The sequence below is a fragment of the Nyctibius grandis genome, chromosome 4 (assembly GCF_013368605.1).
Source record: "Nyctibius grandis isolate bNycGra1 chromosome 4, bNycGra1.pri, whole genome shotgun sequence".
Lineage (NCBI taxonomy): Eukaryota > Metazoa > Chordata > Aves > Nyctibiiformes > Nyctibiidae > Nyctibius > Nyctibius grandis.
This window is the reverse complement of record NC_090661.1, coordinates 47,435,972-47,456,210: the sequence shown is the minus strand read 5'-3', so window position 1 is coordinate 47,456,210 and position 20,239 is coordinate 47,435,972. Positions and strand designations below refer to the sequence as shown.

At 41.0% G+C, this 20,239-nt stretch overlaps 1 protein-coding gene across 5 annotated transcripts in view; it reads right to left on the bottom strand.

Annotated features, from left to right (window-relative positions):
- The window catches only part of ESRRB (estrogen related receptor beta), a 133,747-nt gene extending 118,881 nt beyond the window's left edge, over positions 1-14,866 (bottom strand). For 3 of the 5 annotated variants that reach the window (XM_068398541.1, XM_068398542.1, XM_068398539.1), the window contains exon 1: positions 14,737-14,866. Coding sequence is in view for 1 of the 5 variants with exons in the window: in XM_068398539.1 (XP_068254640.1) it covers positions 14,737-14,738 (2 nt within the window). In the remaining 4 variants the exon portion in view is untranslated. Of the gene's footprint in view, positions 1-2,553; positions 2,770-14,736 lie in introns of those variants that run through there. The other 2 variants (XM_068398540.1, XM_068398544.1) reach the window with 2 other exon arrangements.
- Positions 14,867-20,239: the final 5,373 nt, after the last annotated feature.

Below are 20,239 nucleotides of genomic sequence, written 5' to 3'. Positions count from 1 at the left end.
CAGAGCACAACTTCCTTGAAGTAACTCTGTTTTTAACATCCATTCCTGTGCGAAGTGGGCAAAGTATCAACGTAGAAGCACCCAAGCCAGGATTTCTTCCCCAAATTCTTCCTGGAGCAACACAACTACATTCTGTCACATACAGTATGGGCAAAGCCCAAAAGCTTTTAGAGTTTATTGAGTTCCTTTCTTGCAGAAAAACAAAGTGTCTCTACATAGGCTGCAGAATCTTTTTAATCCACATCTGTTGCTGAAAGAGGAGATCCCACCATACTTCCCACCTGAGCCACATTTGTCCTGCCTCCTCCCTTGTGTTAACACATCTGTTTGTACAGCTCAGACTAAGGAACTGACAGGGGTTAAAAATGCCAAAAGGTTAGTTTATTTCAAACTGACCACAAGCAGAATTACTGTAAGTACAGGTTTACACAAACACCTGTACATGAAATATGACTCTCACATTAGAGCAGTTGTGAAAGTTGTGAAACCGTTAGCAATGTCAAATGGTTTCTTAAAAGCACTCCTATCTGGGGTATTTTCTTTGAAAACTTCCCCTTTCATGTAAGTAAATAATGACATGGCTGAGACAGAATGAGATTGAAAAACATAAATTACTGAACTGAAAAGCATGGTGCTGTCAAACTAATACCTGCTTGAAACAAAGTCTATCCAGTGAGAGATCTGAGAAGCATAATAAATTTAATTCGAAGAATAGGCTAAGGGGTGACTTGATATAATTGTAAGTGGGGGAAAATTTAATAGTGGAAAGTTCTTTAATCTAGCTTTAAAAGGATGTAAGACAAGACTATTCCTGGTATCCAAAACTAGACAAATTTCACTTAGCAGTAAAGACATTTTTAAACAGCAGGAACTGGCCATTGGGACAACTTGCCATGAGGCATGCTAGATAATCTATCACAATGTCTTTAAATCAAGGTTGTATGTCTCTCTAGAAGAGGTTGATGTTGAGAAGCTGCCTGGATAATTGCAGGAGTTACTAGGTGGATTTTAATGGCCCGTGCTATGCAGTTAGGCCTAGAGCATTGGCGTGGTATAGGTCTGCCTTAAAATCTGTTTAGATTCCTTGTGGTTCTTTAAGAGTTGTAGAAAGCAAGACAAATGTGTACAAAGACAGCATCTCCTTTGGTCTGCTAAAACCATTCACTAAGAAGTGTTTGTGCTGTATCTACTATGCAATACTTGTTTGCTCCCAATAAGCTTCAATTAAGAGGAGTCATACATGGTTTTTATAAGGCAATTTCTTACACATTATAGTAACCTTGCTATGAAAAACTACTCATTTGTGCCAGAGGACATATGCTTCATCTAAGAGAATGTATAAGGCATATATAAAGAATGTATAAAGTCTAATGGCAAAGGCTGTGCAGTGCATTAATCATAAACAAGAGGAAAAGTGGTCAGTTAAATCTGTCCATGTCTTGAATTCAGTAATCTTTGAGGTGGGTGGAGGTGAGAAAAATGAAAGTTATTCTTTTAAAGATCTCCTTTATTGTTTTGAAATGTTATTCAAGCTTCATATAGTAAGTTGCTAGTGAGAACAAACACTATAAATCCAGTACATCATGGTTCTAAAATGAGTGAAGAGAGCTGTTTGTCAATCAGTCAATCCCAATGTTTGCCTCACTATCCAGGTTTGCCTTCACTACTACAGTATGTGTTTTAAATATGGGTGCACTGGAAGCCTAAAGTGAAGCAGTGAACTCTGCTGTAACACAGGCTCATAAATGGGAGAGGAAAATCCTTGTTCTTCCCATTTCTCACATACTCTAGTTAACCACACACTGTTCTCATTTTAAGAGATAAAACAAATCCATCATTTAATTTCAAGTGAACATAGCCATGTTCCATCAGAAGAGACTCTGTCATAGTATTGGGGAAAATATTTTTCTATTCTTCTCCATTACATGTCAATTTACTACTTTATTGCCTGCTAAAGGCTTCTTAAAGGCACACACTGCTGTTCTCCAACCCCCTCTCTGATTTGCATCATAGCAGACTGTTGTTAAAAACTGACCACCATTCCTTTCTGCAACATCTCTCAAACCTCAGCCTCAGCTTCTAAAACAATGTTAAGAAGACACACTTTCCTAATACAACTTACTGCTCCTTGGCTCTCAGTAAGGAAAATCTACATTGCCTTTTCTCTAAAGGGATCACACCAGCCTTTTCATACTTCCAGGTTCTACCTTTCCATAAGGGTGACTCAGGACTAATCATGTTCACCCCATCAGTCATCTGGAAAGGCAAAGAACTCACAAAATTAAAAAGAAACTATACATCCACTGAATATTTTCTAGAGTTTTCTTAACTCTGAAATTAAACTCTTAAATATCCTAGCTGAATTCACTGAGGTGTCTTTTTTTTAAATCACTTTCTGAAACAATTGATCATATGGGCAAAAGTCCTTGACGACATCATTGTTAATTTTTAGGAAGCCCCAGTCATACTTCCTCATCTGAAAAGCTACACTAGAACAACCTGGGGAAAGAGGAGGCAGCAGCCAGAGTAATATGTGTTCTCAGTTTCCAGTACCTGACCGAAGCAGCAGTTCCTGAATCCTGGCAGATGCAGACTTCCATTGCAGAGCTCCAGCGATGCACCCATAAGGGCTGCAGCAAGGCTGGCCCAGATCACAGGTGCAGGACTTGCCAGGTGGTAGCCTCTCAAAAAAGGCCTTCTCCAGGCTTGAGAGAGAATGTCCTCCTACCCACAAAGAACTGCTGCCTGTGACTGGCCTTGCACCCTGGCCTAGAAGACAGGTTTAAGACAAAGAAAGGAATCACTAAACTCAAAGTGTAAAACCTTCTCAATAGAACCACAATAAAGATTATATATACAGCAGTTCAAGAGACTGATGCAATGTTGAAGCAGGGGAAAAAAACCATAGAGCCTACTGGGGGTAAGGAGGATTTAGAGACAGGTCTTACATCCAAAAATTATTGAAGAGTGGAAACAGTGAGGAAGGAACTGGGCAACATGAGAGAGAACTAGGGAGGAAAAAGAAAATAAATTAAGAAATAATTTAAACTGAATAAGCAGGAAAATTTCTCTTGTAGAAGAAGGAATTGAGACATGGAACTGTCCCCCCAGAAGTGAACAGGGATGGAGGAAAGCTGTGCAAGCAAAGCAAATCACACAGAAGAAAAATAATTGAATAACCCAGGAAGCTTTTCCCACCTCTGACTGCTGTGATTCCACAACCTGGAATAGCTGGTAAACTTAGAAGAGGTGTAGCTACTATCACAAAATATTCGTAGAAAATGGAGGACCAATACCTCCCCCCAAATCAGTGGCATAGATTTTACTGATAGAAACAGTTTTCTGTGCTCAGAAAAGATTATAGGCTTCCCCTTTAAGGGACATTTAAGCATGGAAGTATTTTTTCTTCCCTAATGATAGCAGAAGGAAGTGAAGGAGGTCAGAGTCCTGTAGACCTCTCTGCACTCCCTGTGGTCTAGTTTAAGAGACTTAAAAGGATTCAGATTAACTGGGGTGGCTTTGTCGATTACACACAGAGAGGAAAATGACTCCATGTGGTAAGTGTTTCCAGGACAGCTGCTCCGTTGGTGAAACATTGCTGCATTCCAGAAATAAACTCCTACAGTCAAATTAGCAGCTCGACTCCTCTCTCCGCAGAAACGTGCCTTTACCAAAGTTGCAGCAGTTCCCAGATGAATGGGAAACCAGCAGCATAAATTTATGCTTGGCTCCGCTTTTAAATAGAAAATGGTACACAACGATGTTTGTGCAATATCAAATCAGTCTTCATAGTCACGTAATTGCCTCGCATTATTGATGGGCTCAAAACAAAAAAAGGAAAATTGGGAATATTTCTGGCTGGGATGGAGAGCTAAAACTAGCACGGTTACCCAACACTCCAGGCCTGTCATGAGTTTTTCAGGTCTGAGTGCTTACCAGGACTTCAGTGTAAGAGATTTTGGTTTTGATCCTCATGTGGGTCAGTAACTACCAAAGCAAGGTACTGAATAAACATGCAAAAGATTACAATTTACATTTGAAGCAAGACAGGAGGCACTGTTGCCCCTTGCCTGGCCTTTTCTAGCTCCCAAAAGGTAATACAGAGCTGTTCTCTCACTACAGAGGTGAATTCTGGACCATGGAAGTAAATTTGCTCAGAAGCCCCAAGGCACTCATGTTTTACTGAAGACATACATTAAGCAGCAAAACTACATGAGACAGCTTCCAAGTTTACACAGGTTTACAACTACGAGTTTACAGATGGCTGCATTGGGGAAGGCCCATGAAATCCTGGGGGAGAAAAAAAGCCAAAACACCAAGCTACAGTTTTCAACAGATAGCAGGGCACTTTTTCAGTACTCTGGGCTCACAGGGTAGGTGTCGTACAAGAAGCAGGCTGCTCCATATAACCACTGAATGCACAAATGTTTGTGGTCCTTCCTCTTTCTCACACTGGACTGTCATCTTAAAAGCACAGTATCTTGTTCTTGTCCAAATGCCTCCTGTGTCAGGTAAAACCTCCCAGTTCTCCACTGCAGAAGGAAAGTACTGCAGGCACATCACTCCCCCTCACTCACAGATGGGAAAGATGAAGCCAGAAGCCGTTGTCAACGTGACAAGGAACAAGTGTCAGCATGGCAAAGGCCCATCTGGGTGTTATAAAGTAGTGCCCATTTACTTCAAGAAACCTTCACCAACTGGTGCGACAGCAATGCAATGCTTGTCTGACTCAACACACCACCAAACCAAAACCCATCATGTGACAAAACTTTCTGCAGACCTATGCACTGCAGAGCAGGGGATGTTACACATTGAAACAAACTCACAGCTGCTGCATAATGTGGTCTTAAACAGAAATACCTGAAAGTATGATCTAACCCATTACCTCATTCCCTTTTTGGGCCTACTTCTGCCCTGCAAATTCCACTGCAAGAGCCACTCAGTCAGTGGGAAGGAACACAGTGCCGATCAGAAAGGATAAATTCAGGAAGCATCATTTCTGCTTAGCTCAGCTTCGCTCCCTGGCTGCATTCTTGTCTTCACTGCTACTTTCACAGTGGCACAGCTTATCTATCCTAGGGACTTCCACAGCTTTAGAAACACTGCCTATAACAGTAGAAAAACATTCAGGGTAAACAAGATCAGGTACCCCAAAATACAGATGCTGCATGTCTGTAACAGAGTATCATGTAAACAAGTAATTCAGCTATCTGCAAAGAGTGGCAACACCAGTCCCAGCTGCAAGAGAAGCTGTGAGGACAGCTATGCCAGGTCAAGTTAAGAGGTCACCTAGTCCCATATTCTATCTCTGATATCAACCACTAACACATGCTCAGGGAAAGACTATAAGAAAGGAGAATGTTTTCCCTGCTCTTCGCCTTGCTGCACCTTTGCAGACCTCACAGTCAGTATCTTGGCAGCCTGTGGCTTAGGCTGTTCCCTCTAGACCATAATGTGGACTTGCCACTGATGAGTCCACGTTCCATAAATTCCTTGATATCTTTTTGAATCCACCCATAACTTTGCCACTGAATGAAGCAGAGGCCAATAAATCCCACAGTTTAATTTTGTGTTATGTGAAAAAAATATGTCCTTTGGTTTATTTAAAGCACTATTTTTAAAGAGAAAAGGATGACTACAGTGTAGAAAAAGGGGGGAAAACACACATGCAAGTATAAAGATACCAAGAACATGTAGCAGAGCGCTCTTCTTAGCTAAGAAAGTAGAGGTGCTAATTTTGCAAAGCAAAGAATTAGGCAGGTTTTACATAGGAAAATAAAGGCCTATGCTCTTTTTTTGTTATGTTTTAGTTAAGTGCACAGCAAGTAAAGCCACCTGTATTCCAAACAAGCCACACTTGCAGCAATACATTACCAAAAATTCTTATCTCGGTTACCCTCATCTTTCTTCTAGCCACAGACTTCATGACTGACTCTACTCCCTGGTAGCCTCTTGTCTTGAATCAGATTGGAAGCGCTTTCAGACAGAAGCTGTCTCATGGCTAAATGCAGCACCACCAGCCGTAGGGAATGTGTCATGATACAAATGACAAGGGCAAAATGGAAGCAACAGCCAAACCTGCCAGTACAACTTATAGCCATAGTCTGAGAGCTAGTTAAAAAGAAGTGGAACAGTCACAGCATGAGGTTTATTAAGTAGCAGATAATAATTTTACATTACATAATACACAATGTTGCATACTATATTAAACCGAGTATTGTGAGCCTGAAGTGTTCAACTACTGATCAAGTCCCAAAATAAACATAATTATATTCTATATGATACATTGGTGGTTATTCTTATCACTTCCTTGATTTTTTTTTTTAAAATAAGATAGCTGGCATTGCTTTTTAGTTGTTCCCTAAAACCTTGTAGTCTAGACACTTTTCTTCTTTTAAAACAAAACTGCAATTTTTCTCATCATTTGCTTTCACCTGGTGGAGATGTAAAGTCAAACATCAAGTACAGAAATAAAGTTGTTGGCAACATCAAAGAGGATGAAGTATAGAAATGATATATAGGGTAATTAAATGTCTATGTAAGTTAGTGCATATCTCTATATATAAGCTGGCCTGACTTAATAAAGAAGCATTTCACAATAGCTTTTTGGCCCTTCTGGCTTTGTGGTCCCAAGCTTTCCTGGCCTTCTGACCTGGCTATGGGAAGCTGCGGAGACCTGCCTGAGATTCCTCAAAACACAACACATCCCGAAAGAGAAAGTACAAAGCAGAGAAAAAAGGAGATAGGGAGCATGATGAGCAAGCTGCTCTTATTTCTACAGGTGAGAGTCCAAATCTTGTAGTTGTCAGCAATGGTCCAGCTAAGGGTGTGAGCCAAGCCCAGTCCATCAGCTGATTGCAACTGGTGCCTCAGGGGGAACAGTGTGAGGGCTTCCCTAGCCCACTGTGCTACAAGGACAACTGAGAGCCCAGAAACAAGCAGGAACATATGCCGCTCCACCCCTCACAGGCCCATGGTTGCAGAAGCACCCAACAGATCCTTAGGGCTGACATTCTGCACGCTGTGCTCTTTGGACATGTTTCATGCATCTATAGGGTTGGTGTAGCTGAGCAAACAAAAAGCACTGCTCCTCCAGCAGCTACCGCAGCAGGTGGGTGTTTTTCCCTCTGCCACCCTGAGGCCAGAAAGAAATGCTTGACTTCTCAGGGCAGGTTTTGAGCTTCAGTGCAAAGCAGGTGGGATGTTTCATCATCCACCCCCCATCAGCCCACACAGGTGGCTAGAAGTTAGCATTCAGCTCACAGCATCAAAAGCGCTCAACCACCCTGTTTCAACTTACAAGCAAGACCAACTGGGGGGTGACTGCCAATTGGCCAGAAAGAGGAAGGGAGGGAAAAGGATGGAAGAGATGGTTACCCTGTGACATGATAGCCTGAGACTTCACAGAATGCTACAGACCAAGACGCTGCCAGCAAAGACTCAGTACAGTAACTCACAAACTACCATTTGCAGCCGGTCATCTCCATTAAGCACTATAAAATAACAACACTTGCTGAGCTACCTCTCTGCATGTGCACCTCTCCCTGGGAGCAGACAGATAAGTGGTAAACTCAACACATGTCTAGCGCGGGGTTTTTCTGGAATGGGTTAGCAATAGAGCAGCTCTTCCTTTGCACTATCCTAGGTAAACAGAGGATGTTGCTGGTACAAAGTGCCTCAAAGTGCCAGGAACAGCATTATCACTTCAGTGCTGTTTCCTGAAGGATCAATAAGCCAAGACAATCAATTCTTCTAGCTAGTCCTTATTCCCCAGGAGAAGCTGTGGCTCTCAACCCCCATAATTTAACCCTTCACAAACATAGCAGCAGCCACATTAATTCTGTCCTCCTTAAACACACATTCCATGTGCCCATGTGCCAGAAGAGACTACAGAGCTGGAACTAATGTAGCCAGGTGAACATGGTATTGCAGAGAGGTATGGCCCATTACTTCAGCACAGCAATAACATGTCTATACCCTGCCCTTTGAGCACATGGAGGCATCCTTGCATATGATTTCTTTGTATGGGGTAGAGGGTCCCAAAGAAATCATAGCTCTCTATCCCGCACTCCTCTGTGCAGGGAGTGTAAGGCGCTCCCAGAGCACCAGTGGACACTCACAGAAGGGAGCTGCATAGGCAGTAGGTGGCACGGACAGTCATTACAGAAAGTCACAAGAGTAGAGCCTATTTAGAGACACACAAAACTGACGTTTAATCCTATATACCAAAAAGAGAGTAAGAGGGATGGGGAGAAAGCTCAGGAAGAATGGAAGAATCATGTGATTATTTGCAGTGTGAAAAAGGGAATAGGGGCTATCGGAGGCAAAAAACAGGACTTGGAGCCTGCAGTAATATGAAGCATTTTGCTGTGATCATGCAGTTCTCCATAGATCATGGAGAACAGGCAGGAACCCCATTTAAGATGGGCAAAACACATCACATCACATCAGTGAAGGGACTCACCTTAGACTGAACAGGGAGTTTGTGTCAGGGCCAGAATTAAAGAACAACAGTGAAACAAACAGCTTGGTGTAAAGATTGGCCATGAATACGTTTAAGCTGTACACAGAAGTTTCCACCTAAAATGCAGTGAGGCTTGGGATAGGCTCCTAGAATGACTTTTGTGCAAAGCATTAGAGAGGATGCTGATGCAAGGAATCCCTTCCTATCCTATGTTTCACTCACAAAATCCTTCTGTCCACCCACATGCAAAGACAGCATTACCCAATGGTTATAACTTGAGTTCTGCCATACTCTCAGTGCTACAGACTGTGGGTCCAAAAAGTATGACCAAGAAAATCATATTCACATGAGTTCTTCACCAATCTACATGAGTTCACATCACCAACAGAGAAAGGTTGAAATCCCCTGTACTAGGCCATGGGGACATGATGCAACAGGGAAGAATCTGTTATTTAAAGGGAAGCAGTAGAAAGAGCTGCCAATGAGAGTAACTGCAATTTTAAAAAGCCCAGGAGACCTGTGAGAAAAGAAAGGCCTGAGGATGGAGAACAAAGCAAACAAAAAGAAAGCTGTCTGGCAGGCCTGGTAGCAGACGTATCCTTTCTTCTCACCCAGAAAGTCACCCTCTAGGTCCTGTGAGCTTTAGAGGGATGTCGATGAAATGCCTATATTTTAGTATATGGCTACCAGTCATTTGCTCAGGCCTGCTACAAAGAGGTGATCACGGGAGGCTGGGGAAACAAGAACTTCTGGAGTACATTTCCTGCTGATCCAGCAAACACAATTACGAAGAGAGAGAGAACCCATTCTGAGAGCAGTGTGAAACTCTTGTGAGCAGGATCATTCGCATCTCACATGGTTGAGGGAAAGGAAAGGGCAGCGACTCCTTAATGAATAAAAATAGCCACTTATGCTTCCCTCTCATACATGCTGGGCATATGTTTTCCAGTATCCAAATAACAAGATTTAGTTGCAAGTTTTATCCCATTAGAAAAGGTAATTTCTCCTAAAGATACAGCCCTTTTTCTAGAGACTTGCAAGAGTCCTGAGACTTTAAAACTGTTGTTACTTTCAAGTCATTGTGTCAACTAAACTGTGTGTTTTAAAAGTTTAAATAGTCACAGTATTTCCTTCCCTGAAATTTCTACAGTACTATAAAATAATTTTTAAGTACTTGTGGCATGCATGGAGGACAAGAACACAATAGCTTTCTATGTAGCTTGTGGAAAAGTTGAAAATCAGTTTTTAATTCCCCAGTTCTTCATAAACTGTATAAACGCCAGGCAAAGCTGCACCGAAATGCAGCCACCTTCAGGGTAAACAGCAGCAGGTCATTCATAGGATTCAGCATAGCACCAGAAAAGACAAAAAGAAGAGAAGGAAGAGTATTTTGCCCGAAAGGTTAGCAGGGTAAATCTAAGTATAAACTGCTAGGCCAGGGCCACAGCAGAAGAGTGAAGGAGAGGAAAAGTCTGAGGCAAACAGAAAGGAAACCGGGATGGGAAGGACAGGAAGGCAGGGAAAAAATGTTATACAGTGTTCTACTCAGCCACAGAAAGCTCCTGTCTCAAAGTGATCTGCTGTGGGTGCCAGTTATTAGAGGGAAAGAACGCAATTATTATGTATTTCAAATGCATTTAATAAAGTACACTGTGGCTGACGGTGTTCTCCTCAGCAGGTCCCAGCACAGAGCACAAAGAGAAAGGGGCCTCAGGCATTCACATCGGGTCGCAGTTTTAAATAATTTTTAAACTAGGGCAAGGTGTCAGTTCTTACCTCAAGATGCTGCACCCAGATAGACATGTCAGCAAAAACACCAACTTGGGTGTACACAGGATGACCATTGATACACTTGGCTCCGGAACTAAAAAGTAACTTACTTTTTCAGCCAAAGTTCATCACTTTTGAGAAATAAACCTGGAGCTTCATCTCAACAAGACTCACCAAAGACCAAATTCAGACCTAGCATGTAGGACAACGCCATTGAATGTTATACTAGGAGTAAGTTAGCCTTCTATCTACTTGTCTTACTAAAATCAGAAAACCTTTTTGGTGGCTTGTACCAAATGTATTTAAAAAAAAAAAAACCAAAAAAACCAAACAAAGTGGGGTAACTCTTGTTGCCAGCCGAAAAACCTCTTATTTTTCAAGCTATGCACTGTTGTCGCTGATGTGCAGTTTTTGCCATGGGCAAACCAGCCATTTGGGTTTTATATAAGATCGTTCTCTGTAGATTTTGGAGTACTTCTGATAGCAACCATGTATCATTTTACTGGCAGGGAAACTGAGGAACACTGAGATATTATTTGGTCATGTGTCAGAAGACAACAGGTTTCTATCCCCATTCCTTTTTAGGACTTCTTTACAGAAAAGAGGCAGGATCATGGCACAGTCTTGATTTTGTGCAGTTCACCTGCTGCAGACAGATTTTCTAAGTCCAAGCTCAGGGCAAAAAAAGCCTACTGCTGGCTAGTTTGCAACACACCAGGCCTTAGCAACACAGAGGTCCTCTGCTTGCTGCAGGCAGGCAGGCCTGCTCTTTTTCAAAAACAGCAGAGTCTACCCAAGCATGTATGATGAGCTCATCACAAAAGCAATCAGGCATTAATTTGGTCAGTCATTCCTGTGACAGCAAATCCAGTTCTCCAACTAGACTATTTGATGCAAGACTCCAGCTAAACTGACGGACAGAAAAAATGCCTCTAAAGATACCAGTACAGAAGTAGAACAATTTAGATATTGACCCAGCCACACTTCTTTCCTTTTTTTTTTTTTTTTTAAGAAAAGGTTAAGTAGTGTAGAAACAAAAATAAAATGAATTAAAAAATTAAGTCGGGTCTTCCAGGCACTAATAATAAAAAGGCAGCCCACCGTCCAATCCTTCTCATTAAGAAGAGTATTTATTTGGAGTTTCTATTAAGCTGCTGCATGCACTGCATGTATCCTGCTTCACTAAAGAGAAGTCTTTTTGAAGCATCACTTGACTCTGTTTTAAATATCTTGCTACAGTTTCCATTTTAGCTCTGTGAGATGATTATTTTATCTCACCAAACTGAAGTTATACAGCAGTTGAAAATGCTGATGGCTTAACTGGTTTCCTTTTTTTTTCTCCCCTCTCCACAGCAGCCCTGAGGGGTTTTAACTCTTTCTGCAGCACTGAAATCCTGCTTTTGGAGTTCAATGTTTAACTCGTGCTGGGAGACTCATAAATATTCGGAGTCACTCTCTCCCTCTCTGTTTGATTAGGAAATGAGCCTTTAACTCAATGTAATCCCCAAGCCATTAACAAAAAAGCCCTCAACAGCTCCACTATTAGAATTTCACTCCTAACCCACAGAGGATTGAATTAGATTAACATAACTACCCGCAATCTGAGTTTATTTTCTGTGCCAGATAGAAATGTGTCTTCAGGAAAGGAAAAGAAGAGAGCGGGAGAGCAAGCATAACATAATGAAATGTAAAAATAGAGAGATGATAAATAGATGGACAGATGTAAAGGTGAAGCGATAAAAGAGGTAAGAGAGAGCAAGAGAGAGAGATAGCTACACAATCTTTAATAACTGGCTGCGGGCTTTGGGCGTTTTATTCAGAAGGGCCCTAAAAACACAGAATTGTTTTGAGAAGAGTATTTTTTCCTGATGGTGTTTTCTTCAAATTCTCAGGGATTTACAGCAAGACACCTGAGCATGCTGTACTCCAGACACCTGTGCAGCAGATTTGGCACAGGTTTTGTTTATAATTCCCAAGAGATGTCATACTCAGCAAGAAAGGAGGGGAGTGAAGAAGAGAATCTGCATGTCATTCATTACTTTGCAGTCAAAGAAACAAACAAACTAGGATGCAACAAAAAAGATGTTTGTTGTTTGCTTTTTTAAGGAGTGAAAAAAAAAAATGATGCAACAGCCCTGTGACAAACTACACTGTGTAGAATAAGTCAGCTTAGAGGTTGATGGGTGCTTAGTCCGCAAAACATGAAACACGAGTGAGGCAGAAACTAAATAACAAAGACTTCCTTCCACATAACGCATGAGTCTTCCCTCTAATCACAGATAACTCCCTCCCTCCAAATAAAAGGGGTCCCATAAATCACTGATTCACATGCTACAGGACAGTAGATGCTTGGTTATTTTTTCCAAATGCAATAATAAAAAGATATGGCAGGTTTAACAGGGGAAAAGACCCACATGCGGTTGAAAGCGAAGGATAAAGTCCAGCAATTATGTGGATGCAACTACTGAATATCCAAACAAATTCTTAAGACTAAATCTTTTCTAGCTTTACACTTGGAGGACTTCTTTGGGAATGCTTGGATTTCTGCAAAAATGTATGGTAAACGAGTTTTCGCAGTAATTCCCGAGCATAGTCATGCTGATATTTCTGTTTGTGTAGGGAAGAAAACAATTCAATTTTTATTTTTCAAGCAGTGTCTCTGGGTTTTCAATATTTAGGGGTACCTCAGACCAGCTATATGATAGATTCTTTGTTAGTAACAGTCAGCAATTTTGTTTCTTTAATGCCTTTCAGAAAAATCTGCTCTCCCTTTATTACACAATAACATTGCATTATCACAGAGAGGCAGTAAATGTAATATCATGCCAAAACAAACAGAAAAGGGACTTAAATAATTTAAATACATTCATTTTTAAGTAAAGCAAAAAGCCTTAAAAATCAAAATGAAGCTTCCTATGATAAGAATGGCCAAGCTAGCAGTTTTGTTTTATTTGGGGGGAGGGGAGCTTCACAGTAAGCAATGGATTGTAATGATCATTTTGGGTATTATTTGTGTATGTAAATTCACTGTGTTTATCCATATTGTCCTAAAAGCCTTCCTTATATCTAGAATACTAGATGAAAGATGGAGTATTTATATCAACGGTTAAAAACTTAGAAAGAATCAACTTGTAGTCAGTATTTTTTGTTCCTAGAACTCAAGTTAAAAACTTTGAGTATTATACAGTGTACATCAAAGAAATGCAAAACAAGGAACTAAAGAACAAGCTTATTTGTCACCTTTCTATGGTCAGTCCAAGCAATTCAGCTATCATGTATTTCTCAGGTCTTTATATTTTAACTGTGAGACAGGTCTGTTTTTTATTATTCTATTTTTATTAGACAATTGTTCCTCCAAATTATTTCAAGTTTAGCTTCATTTTATTTGTTGTTACTTTCAAAAATGGTAAATTGTGGGGGGAAAAAAGTTTTTAGGACATATATTTCATGAGAAATTTATACTAAAAAACTTAACATACCAAAATTAAAAATTGTAATATTGGCATTTTGGGGTTAGACATTATAAATACAATAAATCAAGGAAATTTTGCTATACTTAAATATAAAAACTAAATTTTGTAAAAGATATAACCCAAACCTCTGAGGCAAAAATATGGAACAAGAAAAACCTCTTTGTGTTTTGACAAAAAAATTATGCTAAAAGCTATTAATAAAAAAACAATTTCTGACTAATTATTGTCTTCCCTCTCTTCATATTCCTCTTAAGAAAAATACTCCAAAAATATATCATTGTTCAAACATTTTGCATTTTGGCTGCTTTAAATGAAACAGCTTGTTGGCGATGAGAGAGTAAGTTCCTTCTTTGATTGCCACTGCACCGACTTTGCAAAGACTTGCACCCCTCTTTTGTCATTGAAGAGACTTCAGTTGCTTTGAGACTTCTAAAGTTAAAGAAATATCAACTGCTCAGTGTGAAATTCATGCAGTAAACGCAAAATATCATTTCATCTCCCTGCTAAGAGAAGATTTGATATGAAGCCGGGAGGGAGGATTGTTTTTTTTTTTAATAGAGGAAAGGGTGTCGCTTGGTTCTTTTAAGACAGGACTGCTGAAGTTTCCAGGTTTGCCTTTACCAGCATGGGATAAATACCACCTGTCCTTGGTAAGCCCTTAAGCAGAGTTATGTTATACATTGACCTTTTTGGAATGCCAGCAAACCTGACCATTTCTATTCCCAAAACAAAACTGTTCCACTCAAACTTTCATTTGCTTATTTCCAGAAGAAAAAGCCACTCTCAAATAGTGAAACCGCCTGATTTCTACAAAGTTCTGAACCAACTCCTTTCCTTGTGGGTCACACTGACCTTCCTTTGACAGTGTGAAAAAAGAAAAAAAAATTATTACCTTTAACCATATTGAGATACTGCCAGAATTTTTAGCTCAGATAAGAGGATTAGTGCAAAGCAACATTTGGATCAAAAAAACCCCAAACCAAAAAACAACCCCATAAATGCAATAAAAGGTAGAAGTTCGCTACTTACATGCTGCAGGCTGAGAGATGAAGCTTGAGGCTGGAGCAGAATTTCCCTTGCCCTCAGGTGTTTCTAATTGCTGATTAAATATCTTTTGGTTCCGCCTGCACCAGCCGACAGTCCCCTCTGCGTCTCTGCCTCTCTTTGTGACTAGGACACAGTACTCCGAGTCCCAACCTATAAATAGATCCCAGCTCTGTGATTGATATAACAGGCAGCTGACAAAAAAAAAAAAAAAAAAAAAAAGGAGAAAAAAGAAAAAAAAAGAAAAGAAATAACCAGGTCTTAAGCAAAGCAGCAAAAGCTGGGCTTTTAACTCTGCACTGTGCCCAGGGAGGAGTCCCCCACAGTCACCCGTGGGCATCAGAAAGAGAAAGCACAAGGCAATTACTTTCCCAGCAGCATTACAGCAACTTGAGGCATGTAAAGCGAATGAACAAAATTCAGTGCACAAAGAAGGAGAGGGAAAGCACAAACTGGCAGACTGCATCCAACTCTTTTGCAATTTAACAAAAATGAATGCCATTTTAAAAACAAGGTGGAGATTGTGACAGAATGAGAGAGGAGTTCACAGTTGAGTTTCAAGGATTGGTCCAGGCGTGCTTGTATTTCTGCTGCAGAATAAACTAGGGCTAGTACGTAGGTTAGCAATTTAGCAGCTCAGCCGTCTGCTTAGGGTCTGTGCCCACAAACACAATTTGATGAGGCTGTTCCTGAAAACAAAACTGAAGGCATTGATGGTACCTCCCCTATCAACTCAGCAGAAGTTACTTAGCTCTGAAGGACCTGAACCATCATTCCCGCTCATGTCATTGACTGCCAAGAGAAAACTGACGAGTTATAGATATCAGCACTGCTCTTTTGCAGAGGCTGAGCTGGGAGCCCACCATCTGTGCAATGACTTGAGAGAACGCATCAGGAATGCTTCTGCCCTGGTCCCCATTAATAGACATAGGGGTAATGGTCCTGGATTTTTCCATATCTAACCTCTACAGGTCCTCCAGTTAGAGCCACCATCAGGCAAGGCCAAAAGCTTTTCCAGGAGGCAGCTGGTTCTCCAAGCCTTCACCAACTCCTAGATATTCATGATCTCCAGTAGAACCTTAAAGGCTATGCAGTTTCATAGCAAATGGACTCAAAGGCAAGGCAGCTCCTGATGAACACCAGGGGAAGGGTGGGGAAGAAGAGGGAGAACAGTAGGCAGAGAGGCAAAACAGCTTTCACTACACTGCTACCATGGGCAATATCTCCTACAATCACCCCTAGCACTATGCTCAGCTCTGCAGGCAAAAGTACTAGTGCAGACAGAGTACCAGATCCACCAGCCTTCTTTTCAACATATTGCTAGGCTTGCTTGGGCTGAGGTGGCAAAGAAATGCTGAACTCATAAAGAGCAGGATAAAATCCTCAGGCACCAAGCCCATGCTGAACTCCATGGTTCTTTGGCTCAGTGGCTAACAGTACCTGAACTGTTTAAGCTAGTTTAGGCATGTCTACACTGCACTGCAGCTGCTGCTCTTGCTGGAGCAAAGAAAGCTAGTTCAACAGGAGCACCTATCCTACAGCAAGGCAAGGACCCACCACATCATAGCCAAGGTTCAATTGCAGCTATTGATTATGTGGGAAGATAGTAATTTTCTCTTTTTAGGCCAAATCCTGCATAATTCACCTCTTGTCAATATGCTTTGTGTCTAAGCTGGTAGGATTTAGTCAATGAGTTTTTCAAAAAAATGCCCTTCTCGCAGGACAGGGGCCTGATGAAGCACTGGGCAAAGACTCATGACATTTAGACATTTTCCTCAGTTGAGCTACTGCCCTGCATGAAGTCTGGCTTGTCACTTCACCACTGCTGCATATCCCCCAGCTTTAAAAAAAACAGAGATAACAATACTTAACACTGCACTTTAAAGCACTTTAATATCTACAGATGAAGACCTACCGATGAAGAGGAGAAAAAAGAAAAGTATCTGACAAGCCGAGCTCTAGCATGGAAACACATGCTCAATTCCCTGCCAGATTTTGGTCCTTCACCTTCACCTAGTTGAATCAGATCTCAGATAAAAAATTACCTGACCAAAGAAAATTTTGAATTTCTGCCCTTTCATTTGGGCTGGCTGGCACAAGATGTTTTGGGCTTTAATATTGAGAGCTGTAAAATATTTTACACTTCCTATTGTCATTGGGAGGAATTTTAGAAGCTCAGTACACAGAATAATCAGGCTGAGGCATGGCAGATCAAGGTCCCAAAACAGGGGCACCTAAATCCAACAGTCACTTTTTAAAAATTCAGCTTTAACAAAGGCATAGTCACATAGATCCTGATCATGTTACCACTGTCAGACGTTCTTTGCTGTTCTATATTGCTGACATCTAAAGTTCTTCAAATACCACTCCATCAAGCCTTGTGTTGTATAGAACAGATCATCCCTGCCCCATTACATTGCCATGGGCCAAACTGAAGCCCATGTAAACCCCATGATGTAGTCTAAATCACGAGGACACTTTGGGCACATCTCAATCAGGTAGATGGGAAGCTCTATTCAATTCTCAGGTTCAGGTCCAGTGCTTATAATTGGCATCCCACATCCACAGTGGAACAAGACCTGGGCATACATTAGTCCCCCATCCTTTCACTTTCTGCCTGGAGGATGAAGGGGTGAGGACTTGCCAGCATGCCACAGCTAGCTAGTATGGATAAACCTTCAATGGAGTCAGCATTCCTCCATCCTTCCTCTCTGCCTTTAGACAGCAGGATGTATGACCTTAGTGTCTCCCCACTGGGGTACCCAGCAATCCAGAGAAGATCTGCTTTAGGTAAAACTTCAAACACAAGTTCTATACCCCTACTGCCAGCACCCCTGTGCACAAACACCTCTTAATTCCAGACTCAGGGTGAGGCAGGGAAAGAATCCAACAGTAGAGGCCATGAGACTAAATGCCCACTTCAAAAGAAAGTGAGAAGATTTCAAAAGCACCCTCAGATACATTAAAAAAAAAAAAACAAAACGCAACAAAAAAGACCAACATCAGTAACTTGTAGACTATATAAAGGCTCACTCTTTCCTCGAGGCACCCAAGTAGAAGACTTTGTAAAAGGCAAGTGCAGCTTTACAGTCTTTCCTACTCATTGTTCTTTTTTTTAAAATGCTTCTTGCTAGGGCCACTTTCATCATAAGCCTGTATTTCAGTCTCAGATTCTCAAGTCTATGGTGGAGGTAAAATTTCAGTGCTTAATTTTCTTCAAACACAAAGAGTTTGAGGTTTGCACATATAAATATAAATCTGGGCAGAATTTGCTCAGCTACACACAAGCTATTATAGAACAATGCAAAACATACTTTCCTTCTAATGACAAAAATAAACAAAAATTCACAGCTACTCTTTTTAGATATGGACACAGCAAAACTAGTTGAAGCTTGAAAATACTGGTCCAATCAATGGAATCTTCCAATTTCCCCCACTTGCACATCAAACCACACAGATAATATTTGTTCGTTCTCCTGTGAGCCTCAAGATGCTTCTGTTCACATCTGATTTATGTGCCATAAGTTTAGAGCTCAAAACCACTGCTGCTTTCGTATTCATACCTGCATTTCCTGATATAAGTTTTAAAAGATAAACTGAAAGTCAGCTCTGCAGTTTCCAAGGCTAGCCACAAACTAAGAAGAATAATTGTAACAGACAACAAAAAGTTTCTGGGGCAGAGTCACACTACTTTGAGAGAGTCTCACAAACCCAAAATTCCAGGACAGCTGTGTTAGTGACTTGCTGGATTTAGTAAGGTGTGAATTGCACAGATTTCAAACAGGGACTACTTAAATGCCAAAACAAGATACTATAAAGTGATAACTCTTCACATAAAGGAAATGAACAGCAAAAAAAGCCTCTTACAAGACTATGAAAATAACAAGATAAGGAATAAAAGATAAACAAAAGGAAAATTTTGAGTAGCAATGCTCTTCTGGATGCTTGGCACACATAGTATGATTCTTAGATCTGATTTAAGAGGGAGTTAAATATACTTTGCATTTTGATACAAAGCATGTACCCTGAAAAACAGCAAATGCTCAGGAGGGAAATGCTGATATTATTTCCTTATTTGATTTTAATGCTGCAAACTTCATACTACTTCAATTTCTTTTTCTGTGCAACCAATATTCATAACAGGATATTTTTTGGCACACGCTGAACCCAAAGTCCATACATCTGCATCCAGTTCTTTCATGCACCCTCCAGGATGATTCATGCCATGCTGCCATGTCACGTCTCTGTCATCACCAGGGAAAGTCACACTGCTCTGTTAATACGCTGTAAACTTTGCTCCTTCTTTAGCTCCTATATATTTTATTATTTTTCGGGAATATGAAAATTACTAAGATTTTAACAAAAGTCCCCTGCCAGATTTAGCCATTCCAGCTAAAGATGTTACCACCCTCCAGCTGTCTGCCAGCTGGAGATTAGGACTCCAAAAGCTCTTTGGCAGAAGGGAACCTGCAAAAACTTTCTAAACAGCTTCAAGCAAAGCATGTCAGGTTAGGACTAAGGAAATTTCCTGGATTAGGCAGCACTCAAATCTATACTTCCATTTTTCAGACCTGCATCCAGAGAAAAGTCTTCACCTGAAATAGCTATTTGTGGAGTTAGGCTGTAGAGAGGCACCATCTGTGGCTGCTCAGCAGAGGTTATGCCATTGGCTTGAACAAGAACAAGAGCAAGCACAGAAGAATGCTACTCTCCCTTGTTTTTCCAAGTCCACCAGTAATAACAACGCACTAATGAAAAATAGCTTGGCCTGAGCAACAAAACACATACCAGAGTGCATTCAGAGACTATCCAGAGCGAGCACTCAGTTCTACATGTACACCCAGAAATAAAGTCTGTAAGGATTTAACTAAAATCTGCAAGCACTAGGACAATCCTATGCTGCATAACATTTAAACACGCAATATTTGCCAGTCTATCACATACAGTATGATAACACAGTCCCTTCTACCCTTACCTCATTTAGATTCCTCCTAAGCCTCCACTTTGCAGAGCCTTTGCCTAAAAGGGCTTCTGTGTTTACAACCAGCAAAAAGCAACGAAACAGAATAAGACTTCTTGGATGTTCTCCTGCCTAAATTGTGTAACCACGATATTCTCTCACTGGAAACCACCATCACCTTCTTCCAATCGCACGCTGCAACGCGTTTCACCAACATTGGGCTGTCAATTCCATCATTTGGGGCAGGCACTTTTCGCGCTTCCAACTTGTTGCGGATGCTTTGCAGAAACTCATCACTGTTGTTGTACCACTTGTTTAGGACCTTGTTTAGCACCAGCAAGTCCACACCTGTGCTGGCAGGGCATTAGCTGTGCACTCAGACAAATCTCAAAGTAGCCCTGCAGCCTACTAAGGTCAGCTTCAGGCAAGAGATAGTGTTTCATGTTTTCAGTGACCTTGGCCATGGTGGGGAGGGAGAGGAAGCATGGTAACTGTCATAATAAAGCTCGTAGCAATTTTGATAGCAGG